The following is a 22,542-nucleotide window of genomic DNA, read 5'->3' as shown; positions in this document are numbered from 1 at the left end:
AAGGATATGAACAGACAATTTTCAGACAAAGAAATTAAAACCATTTCCACTCATATGAAAGAGTGTTCCAAATCACTATTGATCAGAGAAATGCGAATTAAGACAACTCTGAGATACCACTACACACCTGTCAGATTGGCTAAGATGACAGGAACAAATAACGATGAGTGTTGGAGGGGATGTGGGAAAACTGGGACACTGATGCATTGTTGGTGGAGTTGTGAAAGAATCCAACCATTCTGGAGAGCAATCTGGAATTATGCCCAAAAAGTTATCAAACTGTGCATAGCCTTTGACCCAGCAGTGCTACTACTGGGCTTATATCCCAAGGAAATACTAAAGAAGGGAAAGGGACCTCTATGTGCCAAAATGTTTGTGGCAGCCCTTTTTTTAGTGGCTAGAAACTGGAAAATGAATGGATGTCCATCAATTGGAGAATGGTTGGATAAATTATGGTATATGAATGTTATGGAATATTATTATTCTGTAAGAAATGACCAACAGGAGGAATACAGAGAGGCTTGGAGAGACATCAACTGATGATGAGTGAAATGAGCAGAACTAGGGGATCATTATACACTTCAACAATGATACTGTATGAGGATGTATTCTGATGGAAGTGGATATCTTCAACATAGAGAAGATCTAATCCAATTCCAGCTGATCAATGATGGACAGAATCAGCTACATCCAGAAAAGGAACACTGGAAAATGAGTGTAAATTGTGAGCATTGTTTTTTTTTTTTTTTTTTTTTTTTTTTTTGTTTTGTTTTGTTTTGTTTCTCTTCCCAGATTATTTTTACCTTCTGAATACAATCCTTCCTTTGCAACAACAACAACAACAAAATTTGATCTGATTTTTCTTGTGCAGCATGATAATTATGGAAATGTGTATAAAAGAATTGTACAAATTTAACTTATTTTGGATTGCCTGCTGTCTAGGGAGGGAGTGAGGGGAAGGGAGAAAAATTTGAAATACAAGGTTTTTCAGGGGTGAATGGTGAAAACTATTTTTGCATATGCTTTGAAAATAAACAACTATTATTAAAAAACAACAACAACTGGAATTCAACAGAATGTCTATCAATTGGGGAATGGCTAAACAAGCTGTGGAATATTATTGTGCTATATAAGAAATGATGATGATTTCAGAAAAACCTGGAAAGACTTAGATGAACATCATGATCCAAAGTGAAATGAGTAGAACCAGGAGAACATTGTAAACAGTAACAGAAGTATTGTATGATGAACTCTGAATGATTTACATGATCCAAGCACAATGATCTAAGACTATCCCAAAAGACTCATGATGAAGCATACTATCCACCTCCAGAAAAAAAGAACTGATAGTGTTTAAATACAGAATGAAACATGTTATTTTTCACTTTCTTCCATTCTTTTTCTTTTATCTAAGTATTCTAGTAGAAAATGACTAATAAGGAAATGTTTTATATGATTGCACATGCATAATTCATATCTGATTATTTATTGTTTCAGGGAAGGGGAAGAGATGGATAGGATTTGTAACTCAAAACTTAAAAAAAAAAAATTAACAAAAAAACTCAAAACCCAAATGTTAAAAAACTGTTTTTACATAGAATTGGAGGAAAAATTTAAAATTATATTTTTGAAAAATGAGATGGAGGAGGAAATGGCAAACCATTCCAGTGTATCTGCCAAGAAAACTCCAAATGGGCTCCAACAGTGCTAGGGATAGAAAAAAGGAGGTAAGAGTATCTGTCCTCAAGGAGCTTACAATCTAATGGGGGACACAACATGCAAACAAATATATATAAAGCAATTTATATATACAGGATAAATAGGAAATAATTAACAGAGGGAAGAAGGCACTAGGATTCTGGGAATTTGGGGGAATGCTTCCTGTGAAATTTGGGATTTTAGTTGGGGCTTAAATGTAGGGCTCTTTTGGGTCAGAGACTAGTTATATAAAATTGCTGTTCCCTAGATAATGCTTCTAGGTGCACATAGACTTCTTCCTCCCCCTTTACCTCCCTTCAATCAATCCTTTCCACAAACTTCTTCCCTATTTACTTCCCCAAGACTGGACCAAATAGAACTTCAGAGTTCTGGGGACAAGGAGAGGTTAATGACTTCCCTCCTGATTCACATAGCTAGTAAGTGGCAAAAAAGGGATTTTGAACTCGGGTCAGTGATAATAAGTAAATAAATTCTTAGATTTTCTAGCCAGATAAAGGTCATTCTCTTTCCAAACTTTAGTTGTCCTCATTCCTCTTTATAATTATCTGGGGGAAGGAGGCAGTGAAAAGAATATTCAATAAATTTAGGGTCAGGAACTGACCAGTCTCAGTTCTTAAGATATAAACTCTAGGTGTGGGCAATCCCTCCCTCGGCCCTGTGAATATGGGGATGTAATAATCTAGATGTTTACACTGCCTACCTCATAAGGCTGTTGTGAGGAAAGAAAGCCCTTTGTACACTGTGAAGCATCATATATAAAGGTCTGCTGTGCAACATCCTCACCTCAGAGGGAGTCTCCCTCAGTCCTGGGAGACACCCTCGATTCAGGACGGCTTCCCATACTTTCAGAGACAGACATTTCCTCCTGAGCCAGACCTGAGTACTCTGGGCAAGTCATTTTTAAAACTATTCCCTATCTGTAAAATAGACCAGGCTGGGGCTCAGTGAGCTATATAGGAGACTTAGGCAACTCAGTCACCTCTCAGCCTCAAATGAGAGGGGGATGGGCTAGAAACCTTTTTTCTAGCTTTTAAAAATTGTGGAACATGGGCAAGAGCAAGTGTTCCCCATAGGGTCACAGTTTCTCTATCTGTAAAATAAGTGGAAGTGAGTATCTTAGAGCTCAGTGATCTTATTTTCAGCTCTAAATTCTCCATGAATTTGAACAATTCAGTTCCCCCTTCTCTGGGCCTAAGTTTGCTATTATTAAGTAAAATATGAGAGTTAAGCTAGATTGTTATTTAGGGGTACCCTTCTAACTTTTAAAAATTATGGATTTGGGCAATTAGGCCCTCAGTTTCCTTATATGTAGTAGGTTGGACTATTACTAAATACTGGGCTATTCAGTTTCCATATCTGTGAAATGAAGAGCATTTGGGCCCTGTGTAGGTATCTTACCAGGTTTATACCTTATGGTCTTGTGCAATTCTGGGTCTCAGTTTCTCCATTTGTAAAATGCTTAGGGTTCATGGTCCTTAAAGACTGAGTCAAAGACTATATCCTATAGTCTATATTCCATTGTCTATTCTATATGTAGTGTCTAAATTCTATCTGCACATATTCTACATTCTGTAGTCTATATTCTAGTCTTTTTTAATTCTAAATTCTGTAATCTATATTTATATATTCCATATTCTGTTGTCTATATTCTAGTCTAGTCTTTTTTACATATTCTACGTTCTGTGAGATATAGTCTGTAAACTTTACATATTCTACACTCTATGATCTATATTCTCTAGACTTTATGTATTCCACATTCTGTGATCTATATTCTAGTCTAGTCTTTTTTCTACATAGTCTACACTCTGTGATCTATATTCTCTATACTTTATGTATTCCACATTCTGTGATCTACATTCTATAGCCTAGTCTTTTCTCTATATATTCCATATTCTATAGTCTAATTCTATAGCCTAGTATTTTCTCTACGTATTCTGTAGTCCTCAATCGGTAACTAGTCTTTTATGTATTCTGTAGTCCTCATTCTGTAACTAACTGGTCTTTGCTCTACACATTCTGTAGTCCTCATTCTGCAACTAACTAGTCTTTGCTCTACACATTCTGTAGTCCTCATTCTGTAACTAACTAGTCTTTGCTCTACACATTCTGTAGTCCTCATTCTGTAACTGACTAGTCTTTGCTCTACACATTCTGTAGTCCTCATTCTGTAACTGACTAGTCTTTGCTCTACACATTCTGTAGTCCTCATTCTGTAACTGACTAGTCTTTGCTCTACACATTCTGTAGTCCTCATTCTGTAACTAGTCTTTGCTCCACACATTCTGTAGTCCTCATTCTGTAATTAACTAGTCTTTGCTCTACACATTCTGTAGTCCTCATTCTGTAACTAACTAGTCTTTGCTCTACACATTCTGTAGTCCTCATTCTGTAATTAACTAGTCTTTGCTCTACACATTCTGTAGTCCTCATTCTGTAACTGACTAGTCTTTGCTCTACACATTTTGTAGTCCTCATTCTGTAATTACTAGTCTTCTCTACACATTCTGTAGTCCTCAATCTGTAACTAACTAGTTTTTTCTCTTAAGTATTCTCTAGTCCTCAATTTGTAACTAATTAGTCTTTTCTCTACACATTCTGTAGTCCTCATTCTGTAACTAACTAGTCTTTTCTCTAAGTATTCTCTAGTCCTCAATCTGTAACTAGTCTTTTCTCTAAGTATTCTCTAGTCCTCAATCTGTAACTAGTCTTTTCTCTAAGTATTCTCTAGTCCTCAATCTGTAACTAGTCTTTTGCTCTACACCTTTTGTAGTCCTCATTCTGTAACTAATTAGTCTTTTCTCTACACATTCTGTAGTTCTCATTCTGTAACTAACTAGTCTTTTCTCTAAGTATTCTCTAGTCCTCAATCTGTAACTAGTCTTTTGCTCTACACCTTCTGTAGTCCTCATTCTGTAACTAGTCTTTTCTCTCCACATTCTACATTCTGTGATCTATGTTCTGTAGACTTTACATATTCTACATTCTATAGTCTATTATTTTTGCTGCATAGTCTATGATCTATTCTATAGTCTTTCTGGGCTTTTCTTTAAGTATTCTAGATTCCACAGTCTGTATTCCAGCGGGGCGCTCTTCTCCCCCTATTCTGAGGAGGGCGCCCATGCTTCCATACTGCGTCATATGCCCCTGGCAGCCAAACTGCTGCCCTGCGGATCTCTCCGAACTCTCCACCCCGGGGTGCTCCCCTGAGTCCGCCTTCCCCGGCTCCTGCCCAGCGAGACCCCTGCTGTGAACCGCTATTCAGAAACTCTGAACCTCGTGCAGCGGGAAAAGTAAGAGGAGGGGCCCACTCCCCAGACCGTCGCCATGGCAACCGACGCCGTCAGCAAGGCATTGTGGTCTGCAATAAAATGCGGGCGCAGGAGCCAGCGGGAACCATTGAGGTCGTCCACCAATGAGAGGCGGGCAGGCAGCTAGGACAGGCCAATAGGCGCGCGGCGTAGGGGCGGGGCGGTAGGAGAGCAGGGGGCGGGGCTGGGCACTAGGCGGCGGCATCTGGCGTGGGGCGCCTTAGATGCGCAACGGCTTAGGCAGTGAAAGCACCTGTCAGGTCGGACGGAGTGCCTGAGCCGCGCCGCCGCCGCCCCCTCCCGCCGGGACCCGTCGCAGCCGCCAGCACCCCCGACCCGCGGTGAGGAGTGGTGCTTGCCGCTGCCCCTACAGAACGCGGGGCCCTGGGCCGGGGGTCGGGAAGGCACAGCAGCCGATGCAGGGGGGGAGGGGGGCGCGCGCCCCGGGCCCGGGCGGGGTGGGGGGGAAGGCCTAGAGGCAGCACGTGCCCTTCCCCCGCTCCCTCCCGGCCGGGCCCCAGGCATCCTTTCCCGGGTTCGTTCCGTGCGCGCGCGTGCTGGCAAGTTGGGTGGCTCCTGGCGTTCCAGCCTGAGCCGTCCCCCCCCCCCCCATCCCCCTGGGGAATGGGTGCCGGGGATGGAAACTGAGGCCCGAGCGGGGGGAGGGGAGGCGCTAGACCTGCCGCGCCCGGGTTTCCCTGGTGGGGCGTAGCCGGTGTGGGAACAAGTTAAAAGCCCGGGAGCTTGGGAGATGTTTCTGGTAGGATTCCATCTTTCTTTTGGCAGCCGGAGAAACTGAGGCAGGGAGGAGAGGGCGGGGAGGAGGGGCAGAGTTTGGTAGTCCCATGTCAAGTTCCTCCCCCTCCATTTTTGCAGGTTGGGGAAAATGAGCGCTAGAGAAGGGGGGGGGCAGACCTTGTAGATCTTTCTAGTCTAATTTATCCACTTCCCCACAACTGACCCATTTTTACAGATGGAGAAACTGAGAGTGGGAGAGGTTCAAGGGAAACCCGGGCTTGTAAATATTTCTGGTCCCACCCCCCAATTTTTGCCGATGGGCAGGGTGCAGAGGCGCCTGAGTTTGTAGATGTTTGTGGTCGAATATCTGCTTCCCCCCTTATTCAAATGGGGAGATTGAGAGGGGGCGGCGGGGCTGCCGGCTCCTTTGGCCACGGGCCGGGGTCCCGGAGTCCCCCGGGCACAGTTTGGCGCAGTCTGGGAGCGTTTGAACTCCGACACCTCCTTGTGACTTGGCCCGGGGGAGACTGGAACCTTCCCGAGGGCTGGGGGAGGGGGGGCACTGGAACCTTCTCGAGGGCAGGGGCTTTCTGCCATAGGTGGTGGTGGTGGTGCTTGGAATCTCAGGGCGGGGGGAGGAGGAGGGAAGGATGCCTTCCGATCTCCTAAACTTGAACCCCTCCCCCTCCCCTTCTGTGTCCCCCTCCCCTAGGTAACCATGTGTGACCGCAAGGCCGTAATCAAAAATGCGGACATGTCGGAGGAGATGCAGCAGGACTCGGTGGAGTGTGCCACTCAGGCCCTGGAGAAGTATAACATAGAAAAGGACATAGCAGCCCATATCAAGAAGGTCAGGGGGAAAACGGGGCTTGGAGTGGGGGAGGGGTGGGCAGCTGGAGGGGCCCCTGGGTGGTGGGAGGCCGCGCCCCCTTCCTGCGCTTTAATTTGCATAGTCCTGTAAACAAACCGGGGAGACTTTTAGGTACTCCCGTTCCTTTAATGAATCTTAAGGGAGGGGGAGGACGCCCCGCTTGGGAGGGCCGGAGTTCTTAGGGTGCCAAAAACTTAGCCGAGGTGGCGGCTGGCGGGCGGTCCGGATTCTGCGAAGAACATTAGGGACGCGGGTCTTTGAACACAACACCAAAAAATGCTGCCTAGCAACCGTTTCTAGGTTCGGGACCCAGCGGTCCCCCCTTCTCGCCTCGCAGACCCATCTGTGTGAGATCTGTTAGGAAAAACTGTGTGGGCGTTCCCAGCAGAACCGTAGGGAAATCTTGTCAGCTCTCCAGCGGGAGAAGGAGCCTGCTCGGCTCGGGCTAAGAGAAAGTGGGCGGTGGTTGGGTGATTTTAAAGGGAGGTGGCGGTGCTGCCGATGGCAGTCTGTAAGAAGCTCGTAAAAGTGCCAAGTTTCTCAGGCTTTGAAGGAAGGAGCTGGCAGTGGCAGCCGTGGGGAGGGCGGCGGGCTAGAGGAGAAATAAACATCGCTTCTCGTCCACCCAGCCCGTGTAGACTCACGTGAAGAGCGGCTTGTAACTTGGAAAGGAGCTGGAACTGAGGGAAAAACGAGTGGCTTCCCCTTGGGAGGCCCATCCTCAGTGGGCGCCCGCAGAATTAGTATGTGGGTGTCATCACCTTAGAGCCCCATAAAGTGAAGTCAGCTCCGCGGGCTTGGCTTAATTGTGTTAATCCTCCGAATAGTGTAACAATCAGGCAGTCTCAAGTCACTTGGTGAGGTTTATCAAACCTGTTTAATGCTGTTAAAATGCCCCATGATGTATTTGTATTAAAGTTTGCAATGTTTTGTCACATGTCACCTCAGAGACTTGGGAGGGAGGTTTCTGCCGCCCTCCCTGCATTATTACCCAGTTTTACAGGCCAGAAAACTTCTAAAGCTTGAAGTACATCCATTTATCAATGTTGGGGCTTCCTCCTTGGTGGCTGAAGTTGGAAAACTTGGTTATTAGAAGTTTCTTTACCACGGTAGTGTAATGGTTACTTGGCCCTCCTTCCCGCCCTACCCGAGACATCTTCACGAGCTGGGGTAACGGGCACAATTGTCCCTCCGGTGTTCGGCTGCAAAAGGGGAAGCGTAGTCTCCTAATTGTGCTGGGTGGTTGTGAAGGAGTTAATGTTTACAAGGTGCTTTCAGGTGTGTGAGCTGCATAATGCTGGCTTTCATCCTTACATCCTGCCCTCTCAAAATGCTAAGATTTCTCCAAGATTAGCTTACCTTGGCTCGCCAGAATGCACTTCATATATTTTATGCATGAGGCCTCACAAGTACTTGTGAGTTTTGGTAGACCCAAGAATGGAAGGTGAAATAACTAGCTAAGTGGAACAGGGGAGAGAGGCTGCCCTGGCCCTAGAGTTGGAGAATCTCAGTTCGAGTCCAGCTTCAGACGTTCTCTCTCTGACCTGGCAAGTCAGTTAGCCCCAGTTGTCATTTCAAAGAAAAGAAAATTGCCTAGACCAGCAAAGTACTATTTAAGGGGTTGGTGATAGCTGTCAGCATTACCTGTGAGTGTTTCTTGGGTCTAGTTTTTTATTTGAAATCTATGAAATCTCTAGAAGTTGAAGTGTTTCGAAGTAGAACAAGCTAGTGAACAACTTGTTAATGAGGGTGTCGTCCATTCCTGCCAACTGAAGTTGCCTTGGATTACCGAGCAGAACTGCCGAGGAAATGTAGATCTTGGTGCAGAACCAGCCTGCGCTCCCCCCAGTCCCCATCCTCACCCCTTGCACACAGGAGGGCTGACTTGTCTGCTTGTCCCCACCCACCCTTCCATGTTGCAGCTGAGCTCAGGCTGCAAGTATGTTTGCATGAATGCGGATGTAGGCGACTTAGAGAGGAGGAGCATTCCAGACTTGTTGGGCTCTTGGGGATGGGAGGAATGGCTGGCCTGCCTCCCTCTGTCCCTCTCCCTCCGGAGGCCTCTCCACCCCCTGGGCCCCTGCTTCAGACTGTGTATTGTTTCCCTTTCAGGAGTTTGACAAGAAGTATAACCCCACCTGGCACTGCATTGTGGGGAGAAACTTCGGTAGCTACGTGACGCATGAGACAAAACACTTCATCTACTTCTACCTGGGCCAGGTCGCCATTCTCCTGTTCAAGTCTGGTTAGAGCATGGCCTGTGCCTCCTGCCCCGAGAGCCATCTAAATCACAAGGACTGCAGCCTAAATTCCAAATACCAGAGACTGAACTATCTTCAGCATTGCCATGGGAACACCTCGAGCTTTCAGCCTTTATTGTGTTGTTGTTGTACAGGGCATCCTATGTACTAGTTTGTTGTGGTTATAAAACAATTAGCAAAACACAGCTTACCCTGGGTATTTATTTTTTATTCGTAATCTGCTCTTCCTCCCCACTCCAGAAACGATCCGGCTCTTTTAAAAATAAACCTCTTGGAGATATGTGTGTTAACTTAAAAGAATCTGTTTGAATGACATCCAGTTAGAGCTGCTGGGAGCCTGACTGCTGCTGCTCCCTTGTCCTTGGCTTCCTTACCCTGGGTTTTTAATGTAAAATGGAGGGAGCCTTCACCCAAACAGGATCCCTTGGGAAGGGCAAGGGCAGTGCCCAACATTGCCATTCAGGGTTTGGGCAGCTGGGGGGGAGGGGAAGGAGGATGGATAAGGGGATGTTGGAAGCATCTGGAGGGTTGTGGTCCATACCTTAGATGCTCTAAATAACAGATTTGGGAATGGAAAATGGATTGTAGGGGGTGGGAGGTGGGGAGTATGTGCTATTCCTAATTAGACACCAAGATAGCAGCATAGCCCAAGCCTCCCTTCTGTTGGGATGGATTTGTTGGTGCTGTGTTCTGGGAACTGTGCCCAAGGGAGGGGAAAAGGGCAGGCGAGGCCAGAGTAAGAAATGGATTCCTTCCAACTGTCCCCATAGCTGCCGCTTCTATCTCTGACGTCTGTGAAATGGGGATGAAGTCAGGGCCCAGAGAATTGAGACAATGAGATAATGGAATTGCTCTGAGATTGGAAGATGGCTGTTCTAACAGCCAGGGAGGAGGTCTTTCAGAGGGCCCTTTTAAGCCACCAGCAGGATGGAGGGAGCAGCAGAACTCATTTTGTTGCTAAATCTTGGCAGGATTTAAAATTCCCAGCCTGCTGTTACCCTCTACAGCTGGAGTCAGAAACCTTTTAACTGGGAACCAAGCTATGTTCATTAGAGCCCAATCAGCTAACTGGCTGCAGATGAGTAACCCTTGTTAAAATCTTTGATGGCAGAACAGCCTAGGTCCCATGAACTGGGAGTGCAGGGAAAGGGATGATGTTCTACTTTTCCCATCAATCTGGGTATTGTGACCAGAGTTAATATATCAAGTGAGGGAATGGAAGGTTTTAATTGATAGCTGTTAATTCAAATTTTTTTTAATTGCCCTTCTTTCTCACGGGCCACAGGCAGGCCCACTTTCTTGTCTTATGCTGGGTCTTTATAGACCATTTTATTTGAAAAAATCTTGGTAATGGACTGGAATATATTCCTCATCCAGTCCAGGTTAGGATGACTGCAGGTACGCTGCTTTTTGGCCCAGGGAATTCGTGTATCAAAGTTGGAAGCCTGCATTTTCAAGCTTGTGGATGTGATCCTGAAAATAGCTCCATTTACACACAAGTGGATGAGTTCTGAGAAGCTGGGTCTTGCTCATGATCCCAGCAGGGAAGCCTGGAACTTGGGGAGGATACCTGCCTCCTGTCCATGATACTACAAATCACTGATGGCTGTCCTTGATGGAATGCTGCCCTGTAATGATCAGCCCCTGGGGTGACAGAAATGGGCAAATCTGAGGTCTTGGAACTGAATCCCTTTTCTTGCTGAATCTCTCACAGTTTGTTAGTGAAAAGCCCTTGTTTATTGGGTCAGTAAACTCACGACTATCCATCGGCCCAATAGAATTGAGGAGCTTCATGTCAGCTTGCGATCATTTATTAGAATGGCTCTGCTACACAACTGAACAATCCCCTTAGTAGGCGAGATCTAGGTTTCTCAGCATAGACCCCCAAATACAAATGAACCCCACCTCCCCAATACCAATGGAGGGTGAGGTTTTGCCATGACCCTCGCCTGCCTCTGCCAGAAAACGGGGACAGATCACCAAAATCTATTTTTGACTCTGATATGAGATGTTTCCATGGAGATGAGACAGGACTGACGATGCACTAAATTGTTTCCTAGCCTGCTCGTCCCTGTCCCTATTGAAGCAAAAGACTTTTAAACAAAGTCACAGCCTATTAACTTCCTATTTGATTGAGATTTAATTGCAGTTCCCTTGTGGTCAGGGTTAGAAAGGAATCTAACTGGTGTTCCAGGATACAGGTTGGGAGGGAAGTGACTGTCAGGGGCTGGGGTTTGGGTGTCAGGAATAAAGATGGAGCCAAGAGCAGGGAGATGTTGGCTAGGATGTAGCATATGTCTCCATGCCCTTTCAAGTATTAATTACCCTGTTACTACCCAAAAGGAAGCTGCTGGACAGGTGGCTTATCTTTAACTTAGCCCAAGAACCTCAAACTGAATTCAAAGAGCAAAATTCTCTGCACAGAATTTTGAATTGCTTGGTGAAGGGCTGGTAAGATCAGAGATTCTGGGGGTGCCTTACCTACTCCTTATACAGAGAAGGAAACAGGTCCAGGGAGTAGAAAAATGATTGGGCCGTGATAAGCCCAGAGTTGGGATTTGCGATCAGGGTTCTTTCTACTCCCCCTGCCAGAAGAGTCCAGAATTCAGTCTAACTTGTGCAAAGAAGGCAGCTCTGATGGCAGGATGAACTGTCTCAATTTCTAGGCCTCTATCACCTTGTTGAGTGGCGAGTTATGTATTTTTAGCCCAGGCAGAGCCCTAAGCTCTCCTCACACCCATGAGAAGTATATAGAACGGCAGAAAAATGGACCCAAGTCAACTTGTTTAATACGCCGTGTGGGGGCACACAGAAGCGAGAAGCACACAGTCTTTGACTGGGCACATCGTACGGTCCTAGGATGACTGGGTGTGTGTCCGTGGGAGGAGGTCCTTCCTTTCCACTCCCCGACAAGGGCCCCTTGATTTCCCTTTTGGTATGGCGGGGTGGGGAGGCTCGGGCCACAGAACCTGTTCAGTTGGCGCTTCGGTGCTCCTTCCCCTCTCCCCACCCACACACTTGCACATCCAAGAACTAACAGAAGGCGTACATGGCAAATGAACCAAACGCCACCCAACAGCACCAGCTGAGCACTGAGGAAATGACGTGGCTCCTTCCATAACCAAGGCCGGCCGGCCATTTCAGCCCCTAGCTCCTAAGGCCGGAGCTCTCCAAGGGAGCTTCTTAGACTCTCCGAGGCTCTTCCCCTGACTGCGCAGCAGGAGGTGGGCTGAGCGGGGCTCACAGCTTGAAGCCGGAATGGATGGCCACAATGCCCGATGTGAGGCTCTCGTAGGTCACCTTCTGAAAGCCGGCATCTTCAATCATCTCCTTGAACTCCTCCTAAAAAGCAGGAGAAAGATTAGGCAAGAAGACCTGGAATCGGGCCTTGGAGGGGAACAGTCAGGGCTACTCACTTGTGGTGGGAAACGTCGGATGCTCTCCACAAGGTACTGGTAGGACTTCCAGTCCCCGGCAATGATTTCTCCCATTACTGGAATGACCTGGAAGCTATACAGGTCGTAGAGCCTGGACGGGAGGGCAAATGGCAGAGGCTGCAAAAAGCTAGACTAGGACTTCCCTTTCAGTACAACCCTCTGTGGCCCTCCCTCAAACAGCATTTCCTAAGGCCAGGAAGCATGAGAACCTAGCCAGGGAGTGTGCTCTCCCTACCTGGAAATGATGGGGTTGTTCACCTGGCTAAATTCCAGACAGAGAAACCTGCCTCCTGGCTTCAGGACCCGGTGGGCTTCCTGAAGTGCCTGAGAGAGACAAGCAAACAAGAGCATCTCTGTGAGGGAGGGTTGCACGATCCCTCCGCCACGTGTCCGGGGTGAGGAGAATCGCTCCCTCCCACGCCATCCACGTTCTTCCAGTGACCTGGGCAGCACAAGCGAGTGGGGCTCAAACAATCCCAGAGTTCCCTCTAAGCTGGTCTCTCACACCTCCAGGGAGTCGAGGCTCACCAGACCATCCTCCAGCTCAGAACAAGAGGATTCAGTTACTAGTTCTGGAGATAAACCTGTCGGTTGGACCTTATTTGTTCCTAGAGAAAGGCCAAAGGTCACCTCTACTTATCAGGGAGACACTGAAGGGCTCTAGAACTGGATACAGATCTGTCACTTAGCACCAGCAACATGGCCACTCTACTGAAGACATAAGTCAATGTGGCTACTGCTAAAGCATGCTCTAAAAAATCTGTGCTAAGAACTGGAAATGGGGGAACAGGGTGCCCACCCATCGGGGACCGGCTAAACAAATTATAAGTAAATGTAATGAAATATCACTGTGCCAGAGAAATGATGAAATGGAGAGCTTCAAAAGGAACTGGGAAGACCTGTAAGATCCGACCCAGAGTAAAGAGAGCAGAGACTATAGATGATCCACTAGGAAACACTTGAAAATACTGAATAATGTAAAGCCCCACCATGATCTCCGCCTGATTTGGATCCTTCTAAACACAGAAAGAGGCAGACATCATTGGACATGGCTAGTGGGGGAATCTGATTTACTTGACCTTGCATGAGTACTGTACAAAAGCTTTTTTTCCTTGTTTTGTCTGAGTCAGGGGGAATGGGAAGGAAAGAAAATAGAAGCTTGTTAATTAAAAAAAAAATGATAATGTGTTGAAAGAGATCGATGCCTTGATATTCCTTTCCCCTCCCATTTAAAGAGCGCTTTACAAGCAGAAGACAGTCTAGGATAGTTGGGAGAAAGATGGTATCTGGCTATCCAAGCAGCAATGGACTTTGGGATTTTTGCTTTGGTCAAAACATCGCAAGTTAGCCAAGCGGTCTGCATTGAGCCCTGGGCTGGGCCTGGTCCTGTGCTCTAGGAGTTTGTGGCGCTCCCCCAAAGGCAGCCATGACACATTGGAACACGGTGTGTGTGTTTAACAGACTTCTCAGACATCGTGCCCTGTGAGAGCCAGCTTGGAGCTTATACAAGACCCTGACCAGAGCCTGAAACAGGCCTCCCAGCCCAAACGCTGTTGCCCCTTCTGCCTCCCAGCCATGGAGCAAAGCTGCCTCTGCCACCCTCCAGGCTCACCCGGTCAATGTGTGTGACATTTCGGATCCCAAAGGCAATGGTGTAAACATCGAACTTGTCGTCATCAAAGGGCAGCTCCTCAGCATCCCCCACTACCCACGCCAGGCCTGGAAGAGAACAGCGTGTGAGCTCTCCCCAGCTGAGGGGCTTCCCTCTGTCCCCGAAAGCCCATCTGGGGCTAGGGCCGACTTCCCCCTGAGGAACCCCAGATTTAGTTTACTTGATTCATTCATGAAGCCAACGTTTATTAAGGATCTGCCCACTGAGGGCAGAACCAGCTAAGTCCAATCCACATCTAACATTCAACCACCAAATAGCCATCTAGTCTCTACTTAAAGACCTGGATAGAGGAGTGGGGAAGCCCTAGTTCCAGAGACAGACTGCTTCACTTTGGATAGTTGTAAATATTAGAAATGTTTTCCTTTTATTCCATCTAAATCTGCAGTCTGATCTCCTTTTTGGATCATAAGATCCCAGATTGCTAGGATGGGAATCTTAGGCCATCCAATCCAACTCCACGATAATGCTGGAGGGAATCATCGTCAGGGAGAGCAGTGCCCTTTCAGCACCCTCCCCATTCATCCAGACCCTTCTTCGGCACTGTGCCCTTCCTTTATCTCCATCACCTTGTCTCCTTGCCATGGCTGCAGATCACATGACCTCCCCCATCACTGCTGGCCCCATGGACATTTCCAGCAATGCTCTGGTTCTCCAGATGAGCTCCAGCATTCATTGACCACAATGTACAACCCAATGGGATTCATGGACTCCTCACGGGCGCAGTGATTCTGAGGCCCTTCTCACCAGGACACCCAGGACTGCCTTCTATGGGGCAGCGCCGGAGCCAGGTGGCTGTATTTCCAGGTTATGAACCATGTGTTGTGTTGGAAACTCCATTAACACGGCAGGAAAAAGTAAGCTTTACCTCCAGAGCATCCATCTGAAGAGTAAAGATACACTACACTGGACTCAAAAGTTTCTCATATCCTCTTCTAAACTAATTTCTACTTTAGGCTCTTAACTCAGCCCCGCTTTATTTGGATTGACCTTGTTTTTGGTAAGGGATGTACCTACTACAAAAAGACATGATGGGACAAAACAGAAATTGAAAAGGGAGACAAGGTGGGGAGAGTTCTGGACTTGGGTGGCAGGAAGTTCTGAGTTCAAAGATGATCCCAGACACTTCCTAGTTGTGTGAATCATTCTGTGGCTGTTTCTGTCTCATCATCTGTAAAATGGGGATAATAGTATCTGCCTCAAATGAGATAATAGTTATAAAGCACTTTGAAAGCCTTAAGATGCTATAGAAATGCTAACTCCTTCTGTAGAACTTAGCAATATTAAATCAACCTTTAACCCCATGATTCAGAAACCTGTGATAAGTAGATTTACAGAAGCCTAGAGGTCAGATCACCTATGTTCCCACCACTTTTCATGAGCAAAGTGAAACACAGAAAGTAGCTGTGAGGGAGCTAAATTCACTTAGGGAACTCCCTGGTGGCCTAGGCCACCCCCCACCCCCCCTCCAGACTTCTAGTGATCCAGGTTTGTTTCCTAAGGCTGTCCACTTTATTTGTTTTTTTGCTGAGGCAATTGGGATTAAGTGACTTGCACAGGCTCAACACAGTTAGGAAGTGTTAAGTATCTGAGGCCAGATTTGAACTCAGGTCCTCCTGATTTCAGGGTTGGTGCTCTATCCACTGCACCAACTAGCTGCCCCAAGGCTGGCCACTTTAAAGCTATCCTCAAGAGAACAGAAAACAGCCATTACTTCAGCCTCCTGCCACCAGGAAGATAGAAGCGCAGGAGGAAGTCCAGGAGGCAAACAGTGTGCCTTTGTCATCCTTGGGACTAAGTGGGCTGACACTGAGACAAGTGGGTGAGCCAGGGCTGGGCAAAGTAATTCCTGCTGGGAGAGGCAGGAGAAAGAAGGAGAAAGAAACAAGGAGCAAAGCCAAATGCAGAAGAGAAAGGCTCTATGGCTCCCCAACAAAAATCCAAGGGATCAGCTGGGCAGTGGGGGGTACCTACAGGTGGAATTCACACAAAAAGCACTTATTAGGGCCATTCCCTTTGCCTACTTCCTACAGGACTTACCGTTTTTGTGGCCCAACGTCTGTGCTTTCTGCTTTCCAACTTTGAGCATTTCTTTGTTAATGTCACAGACGACCACATGGGATTCCCCCAAGGAACTCCGGCTATTCTGGTACCACTTGGAAATGTCTTCAAAGGATAAATTTTGATGGGATTTCAGCTCCCTCTGCTGCCGTCTCCGGTTCTGAGCCTTGATGTAATTAAGGAATCGGAAGGCGATGTCTCCTATATAATCAAATAAAATGAGAGATTCTTGGAACATGGGATGGTCCCTTCAAAATGGGATGGACCATACCAATGTGTAGGCTGACTGGCTAGGGGGAGCTAGCCAGTCTCTCCATACCAAAATAATTTCTTAATCTACATGACTTTTTACAGATCAGATTTATTAACAGCTAATTTTCCCAGGAACATGTAAAAACAACTTTGGTATATATGTACACTCACTTTTTACATATTTCCACACATATGTCGGGGGGAGAAAAATCAGAGCAAAATAGAAAAACCATGAGAAAAAAAAGTGAAAAATAATATTGTTGATCAATCTCCATAGTTCTCTCTTCAGATGGCCTTTTCCATCCAAACTTTATTTGGATTACTTAAGATCACTGAATCATTGAGAGGAACCAAGTCTATCATAGTCAATTGTTTTCCTGGTTCTGCTTACTTCATTCACCATCAGTTCATGTAAATCTTTCTAGGCCTTTCTAAAATCAGTCTCTTCATCATTTTTTAATAACACAATTATATTCCATTTCTTTCATATATTCAGTCAGCTAATGGCATTTTAGAAAACTTTTAGTACATAGACTGCCATATTTAGCCCCAGGCTCCTGGCATGAATGTCTTCAAGATGAAACATGGCCTAATGGGTAAATTATCAGGAGGGCCTGGCTTAGACACTTAAAAACTAAGTTTTGTTTTGTTTTTTTTTCTTTTTTCTTTTTGGTTGTAAGGTCTAATGAGAAAAGGTAATTTGTAGTGACTTTTTCAGACCAGACTGCCTACATACACTCTGGCCATCATCCTGTTGCCCCTCCAACCAGAACCTTGTTAACTAGACTAGAACCAGTCTCTAACCTGTGGGTGGTTAGAGCCAAAACAAAAGAGAGAGGAGAGTTAGGACACAAACAGAAGTGTAATTAATTTCAGAGTGAGGAACTCTTCCCCCAGAAGGAGGGCTTAACATGCTGAACCAAAGGCTGGCCTTATATTCCACAAGTGAGCTAGATTGTTAGTGAAGTTGTGAACTCATCCAGCCATTCTGGAGCGCGATTTGGAACTCTGCCCAAAGGACTATCAAACTGTGCATACCCTTTGACCCAGCAGTGTTTCACTGGGGCCTGGATCCCAAAGAGATCATAAAGGGGGGATTGTGAATGTGATGGACGACACTGGAAAATAGGGGAAGCTAAATCCCTCAGGGAACACCTGGTGTTGGTACAAGCAGTACACTTTTGCCAGAAGGTGCTATCATTCCAGAAGGCAGAGGATTATTGTTATGCCAAGCTCAGGACACAGCCTGCTTGCTAGACCTTAGCTTTGGGAAACGGGGTATCTCCAAAATATTCTGATACCCTGGAACAACTATGAGTTCTGACAAGCCCCTCAAAAGTGCTGAAATTTGATAACTTAACCATTCACATCATGAAGGATAAGGAGAATGAGGACAAGGATAGAATTTTAAGATTTACCAGGTGCCTATTTTCCTCACAGCCACCTTCAACGTCCAGCTCCCAGGTACAAGTATTCTGATTTTCCAATGTACTGTATTATCTAATGGATACAAAGGAATTTTAGGACAGCTGGCTACATGAGAAAAAGTATCCAGGGAAGGAAATGCAATATAACAATAATAATAATAATAATGCTTTATACAGTGTCTTGCACATAAAAAGCACTTAGCAAACACCTGCTCTGTACTGTACTGATAGTTTAAAAGAGCTGTGATTTTAGTGGTGTGAATTAGCAGATCAGAAATAAGTTGAGGCCTTTCTATTATATCATGACACAATTAGAAAGTCTGGCTCTAAATCTGCCCCTTCCTACTATATTAAAATGGCCAATTAAAGTGAAGAAAAAGTAAAAAATAAAACAAATTAGGTTCAAAGATGAAACAGTAATAACCTAGTTTGAAAGTCTCATGAGACTAAAAATAACCATTTTATTTTATAATTGTTTCATCACTAATACCATATCTCCAGGATGCAGCAGACTTCTCCGTGGCTTTGGTCTATCCCACTCAACTCAATATTGATCAAATGCCTTGTACTATAGGTTAGAAGCACTAAAATGAAGGTGTTCAAAAATCCTGATCTCAAAAAGCTTGTACTCTGAAGGTAAAAAACAGTAAATAGCATATGCTATTTCTACAGGACATTTTTATCACATACACTTTCTAATTCTAGCTCTGATTAATCCAAGGATTGACCCATTGGTCTGTCCAAGATAAATCAAGGTACAAAATTGGATGCTACCTGTGCCTCCAGCCACATCAAGGAGCTTGGTTCCAGAGAACGGGTGCATCTTCTGTAACAGCAAATCCTTCCAAACCCGGTGGATCCCCAAACTCATTGAATCGTTCATCACATCATACTTCTTGGCCACACTTTCAAATACATGGTAGACTAAAGTGGATTCAAAAAAGCCCATTACAAATGTGTCACTGAGAGGCAATTCACTGAGAAAATTTTGCAAGAAAAGGCCTTAGATAAGACTATCCCTGGCAGGTCTCAGTCCTGTAGCCTCAGCAAGGCCCTTCAGCCGTCTCCTCCCGGGCTCACCTGTGGCAACATGCTATCCGAAAATGTTCTTTTGGATCAGACCTGAGATTGCAGAGATTCCTGTCAATTCTTCCATGTCCTTAAAGGCCACTGCCCTTCACAAAGGATCCTCTACTGGCTCTCTCCTTCCTCTAAACTACTGTGAATCTACATTATTTCTGCTACAGGCAGTCAGGGAGTTTAGAGATGGAAGGCATCATCTAGGTCAGCTCATAAGCTGGGAAGCCGTCCATGTTGACAATGGTTATCCGGCATGTGCTTCCAGACGTGCAGAGAAGCCCAATATCCCAAGCTGGCTCACTCCATTTTTGGATAGTTCCAGTCATTAAAAAGTTTCCCCCAACTTCCAGCCTAAATTTTCCTTTTTTAGCTGTCCCTCCCTGGTTCTGTTTCATTCAGTTCTTCCAGCTCTGTTCTCTGAGGTTAAGGAAGATGGCCTCTCTTCCAGTAACCCACCTGTTCTCATGTCTATTCCAGCCCCTCAAGGCACTTGGACTCTCCCAGTGTGTCAGATCCCTCAGTCTGACCTCTCACCCTGAACCCTCACAGCACAATTTCAGGTTCCTTATCCACCCCCTGTCCCTAGATCTCTCCTCCCATTCCCCCCAGACCCTTTTCACTCAAATCCTTCCCTTTACAAACCCCTCAATACTTCCCCATTATTCTCAGAGCTTGGGTGGAGCCCCTCCCTCATCGTGTTCCCCTTTCTTCTCCTCCTCCTCCCCAAGCTGGCCCCCTCCCCAAACTGAGAAACTTATTCAAATGGGTTATTTATAAGGCGTTTGGAACAGTGCCTGGTAAACAGGAGGTGTCTTATAAATGCTTCCTTCCATTTCCATTTCCCCTGCCTTCAGCTCCCATACACCCCCTCTCATTAGGCTATTTCCCTCCTCATCTTCCCCAGGCCTCCCTTCACCCCTCTAACCCCTTAGGTCCCTTCTCCCAGTTCTTTGAGCCCTTCCCCCATCCTTTCGTTTCCTACCGCCTGGTCCCGCCCACCTGTTTTAGGCCCCTCCTTTCCCTGGCTCCCGTCCCGCCCGTCCTCCTTTAGAAAGCCCCTCCCCTCATTGGACCCTGCCTCCTCCTTGCTTCACCTTTGTCCCCCTTCTCTTCCTCAGACACCGTTTCAAATCCGAAATGCGTTTCCACCTTTGGCTTCCCGTTGGACAGCGGCCGGACCCAGGCCCAAGGCGGCCGCAGAGACAGCAGGGCCCGATTCCAGCCCCGACCGCTCAGCTGCCTCAGAGCACGGCTCCTGCACACCACCATGACGACCCGGTGACCAAGACACTAGGCAGCTCGGGCGCGTGACGTCAGTGACGGTCCTAGCCAATGACGAAGGGCCCCGGAACCACCTCCCCGGAAATCAAGCTCTGGGAAACCGGAAGTCTGGGGGCGGGGCTTAGAAGTGATGTTTGTGCTGCTGCTGCTGCTCTTAGACCGGTTCCCTCCTGGTCCTTCTGCAGGTTGACACATCTGGATGGAGCTCTCTTCTGCCATCTGCAGGAATGAGGCTGGCGCTGCCCATCCCCTGTGAAGGTAGTCCCATTGCAGCCCAGACAAGCCAGTTCCTAGGCTCTGTCATCACAGTGCCGCCCTTACGATTCTCATCTTTTATTGGGTAGAAGTTGGTCCTGCTGCTCGAGCTGGCTGCGCGACCCTGAGCCAGTCATTTACTTGTGGTCTCCCCACCTGTACAACTGAGATAATAAACTAATAACCACACCTCCCAGCGGGGTTGCAAAGGATCCATTTAGATATTTGTAAAATTTGCTTTGCAAACCTTAAAGCCTCCTACCAATGGTAGCTATTGTTAATATCCTACCGACTGTTACGCAGATGGGTGAAATTGATTTTTCGTAACAACATTTGCAATGGAAATTTATCTTCTTTAAGTTCAGGAAAACATCTGGGAAACTCAGGCAGCAGATGTTTTCACAGGAGTGACCTTGTCTCAACCTGCCGCCACGTGGCTGTGACTTTACATTTTGAGAACTTCTTATTCAGCTTTTTTTAGACTTTATGAGTATTCGGGATAGCAGTGAGTCGCCATTTTATTTTTTTCTTCATCGTTTTAATATAAAGATGAATAAACATCTTTTTAAAAAAAGTTGTTCTTAACCTTTGCATGTATCATAAAGAAACAACGCCATGATGCTGCCCTTTGGGTAGAGAAGGTTTTTTTGAATTCTCAAAGATATTTGGAATTTGGAATAGGTTTGGCATTTGTTGTGCTGTGATTTGGTGTGTGAAAGCCAGTTGTCTGTGTATATTCTGACCACTTCCTAGTTTCTTCCCAAGTATATTTTATCGCTATCATATTCCTGTAATTTAAAGAGATTTGTTGCCGTCTCTACCATTTCCTTGAAAAAATTGTTTCAAGCAATCTGGACTTCAAGATATCACTGAAAATAGACACAATAGTCATTCCATCAACAAGCATTTAGTTGTATACCAAATACTCCTAGTAGTATACAACAAGCTCCTAGTGTGCTAAATTCTGGCTCTACAAAGAAAGGCATGAAATCAGGAGCTCCCATTTGAACAGAGGAAAACAATTGAAGATGAGCGAGCTACCAACTGGATATATTGGAGATAATCAACAGAGATAAGGAACATGCACGTGGTCACTAGTGGTCACTTAACTCTTTTTTTTTTTTTTCTGAGGCAATGGGGTTAAGTGATTTGCTCAAGGTCACCCATCCAGGACGTGTTAAGTGAATGAAGCTAATGAGGGAAAGGAAAGGGGGAACCCCGTTTCTCAGCGCACATCCCATGAGGCGCAGTGTCCCCTGTAAATGAATTTACAGGCCCGAAAACTTATTTTGATAAAAAGAGGTTTATTGTAGGAATTTGGAAGTAAAGTTCAGTTAGAAAGACGCCAGGGCCAGAACCCTGGGGGGGCAGGAACCCTTACATGGCCGGAAGGATACCATGTGTTGGTGGGTTTCTTTTATACCTAGAAGATGATGGGTGGTACCCCTAAATTCTTGGTGGGCTTTTCAGTTTGCTCAGATCAGGTGAGGGCTGGGGGAAGCTGAGCTGAGGGTGGGGGCTGGGCCTGGATATTCAAAGGGTGCTTTTGACCAGGATTTGTGAATCAAGGTCAGCCATGGGCAGTCAGAGAGGAATATTAAAGGGACCCCATCAAAGCCACATTTGAATTCAGGTCCTCCTTACTCCAGGGCTGGTGCTCTCTCCTCTGCACCCCCTAGCTTCCCTGGCCCTTAGCTTTTGTGGAAGACTTCCTTTGAGAGGGAGTCATAGGCCACTTTTGCCAGCTCCGGGAAGAAGTTTTCCCTTTCCTATAGGACATTTTTTACTGGGCTTATCTTTGCCTCACAACTCACAGTTTTAATGGGATTGCCTAGTTACCTCTTAGCACTTCACCATAAATCTACCAATTTGCATCCCTTTTGGGAGGCTGATAGGTAGCATGGGAGGAAAGCACAGATCTGGAGTTAGTGGGACCTGAGTTCACACTGTGTGACCCTAGCTATGTTATTTCACCCTGTTTGCCTCAGTTTCCCCATCTGTAAAACAAGCTGGAGAAAGCAATGGCAAACCACTCCATGTATATTTGCCAAGAAAAATCCCAAAGAATTGGACATCACTGCACACTGGGAGGCTGATTGATGTTAGTGATTCCTTTATGGTATTGTATAGTTATTAATTTTCAGCTCAGTATTTCTCCTATCATCTCATTTTATCCTCATTAG

At 46.0% G+C, this 22,542-nt stretch overlaps 2 protein-coding genes across 3 annotated transcripts; one reads left to right on the top strand and one right to left on the bottom strand.

Moving 5' to 3' along the window:
* Positions 1–2,499: 2,499 nt before the first annotated feature.
* DYNLL1 (dynein light chain LC8-type 1) lies at positions 2,500–9,082 on the top strand. 2 transcript variants are annotated; one of them, XM_074296167.1, is made up of 3 exons: positions 2,500–2,608; positions 6,478–6,615; positions 8,749–9,082. In XM_074296167.1, exons 2-3 carry the CDS (start codon positions 6,484–6,486, stop codon positions 8,884–8,886), a joined length of 270 nt encoding a protein of 89 aa, XP_074152268.1. In that variant the 5' UTR covers positions 2,500–2,608; positions 6,478–6,483; the 3' UTR covers positions 8,887–9,082. The 2 variants fall into 2 exon arrangements, with proteins under 2 accessions (XP_074152268.1, XP_074152259.1); XM_074296158.1 differs by lacking the exon at positions 2,500–2,608 and adding an exon at positions 5,098–5,368.
* A 2,582-nt stretch (positions 9,083–11,664) lies between these two features.
* On the bottom strand, positions 11,665–20,134 carry COQ5 (coenzyme Q5, methyltransferase). The gene is made up of 7 exons (XM_074296144.1): positions 19,918–20,134; positions 18,518–18,667; positions 16,044–16,265; positions 13,947–14,053; positions 12,570–12,658; positions 12,314–12,425; positions 11,665–12,239 (listed from the first exon to the last, which is right to left on the bottom strand). Exons 1-7 carry the CDS (start codon positions 20,090–20,092, stop codon positions 12,138–12,140), a joined length of 957 nt encoding a protein of 318 aa, XP_074152245.1. The 5' UTR covers positions 20,093–20,134; the 3' UTR covers positions 11,665–12,137.
* Between the last annotated feature and the right edge of the window lie 2,408 nt (positions 20,135–22,542).

The sequence above is a fragment of the Sminthopsis crassicaudata genome, chromosome 1, assembly GCF_048593235.1.
Source record: "Sminthopsis crassicaudata isolate SCR6 chromosome 1, ASM4859323v1, whole genome shotgun sequence".
Lineage (NCBI taxonomy): Eukaryota > Metazoa > Chordata > Mammalia > Dasyuromorphia > Dasyuridae > Sminthopsis > Sminthopsis crassicaudata.
The sequence above is the reverse complement of the archived record's forward strand: the minus strand, read 5'-3'. Positions and strand labels throughout refer to the sequence as shown.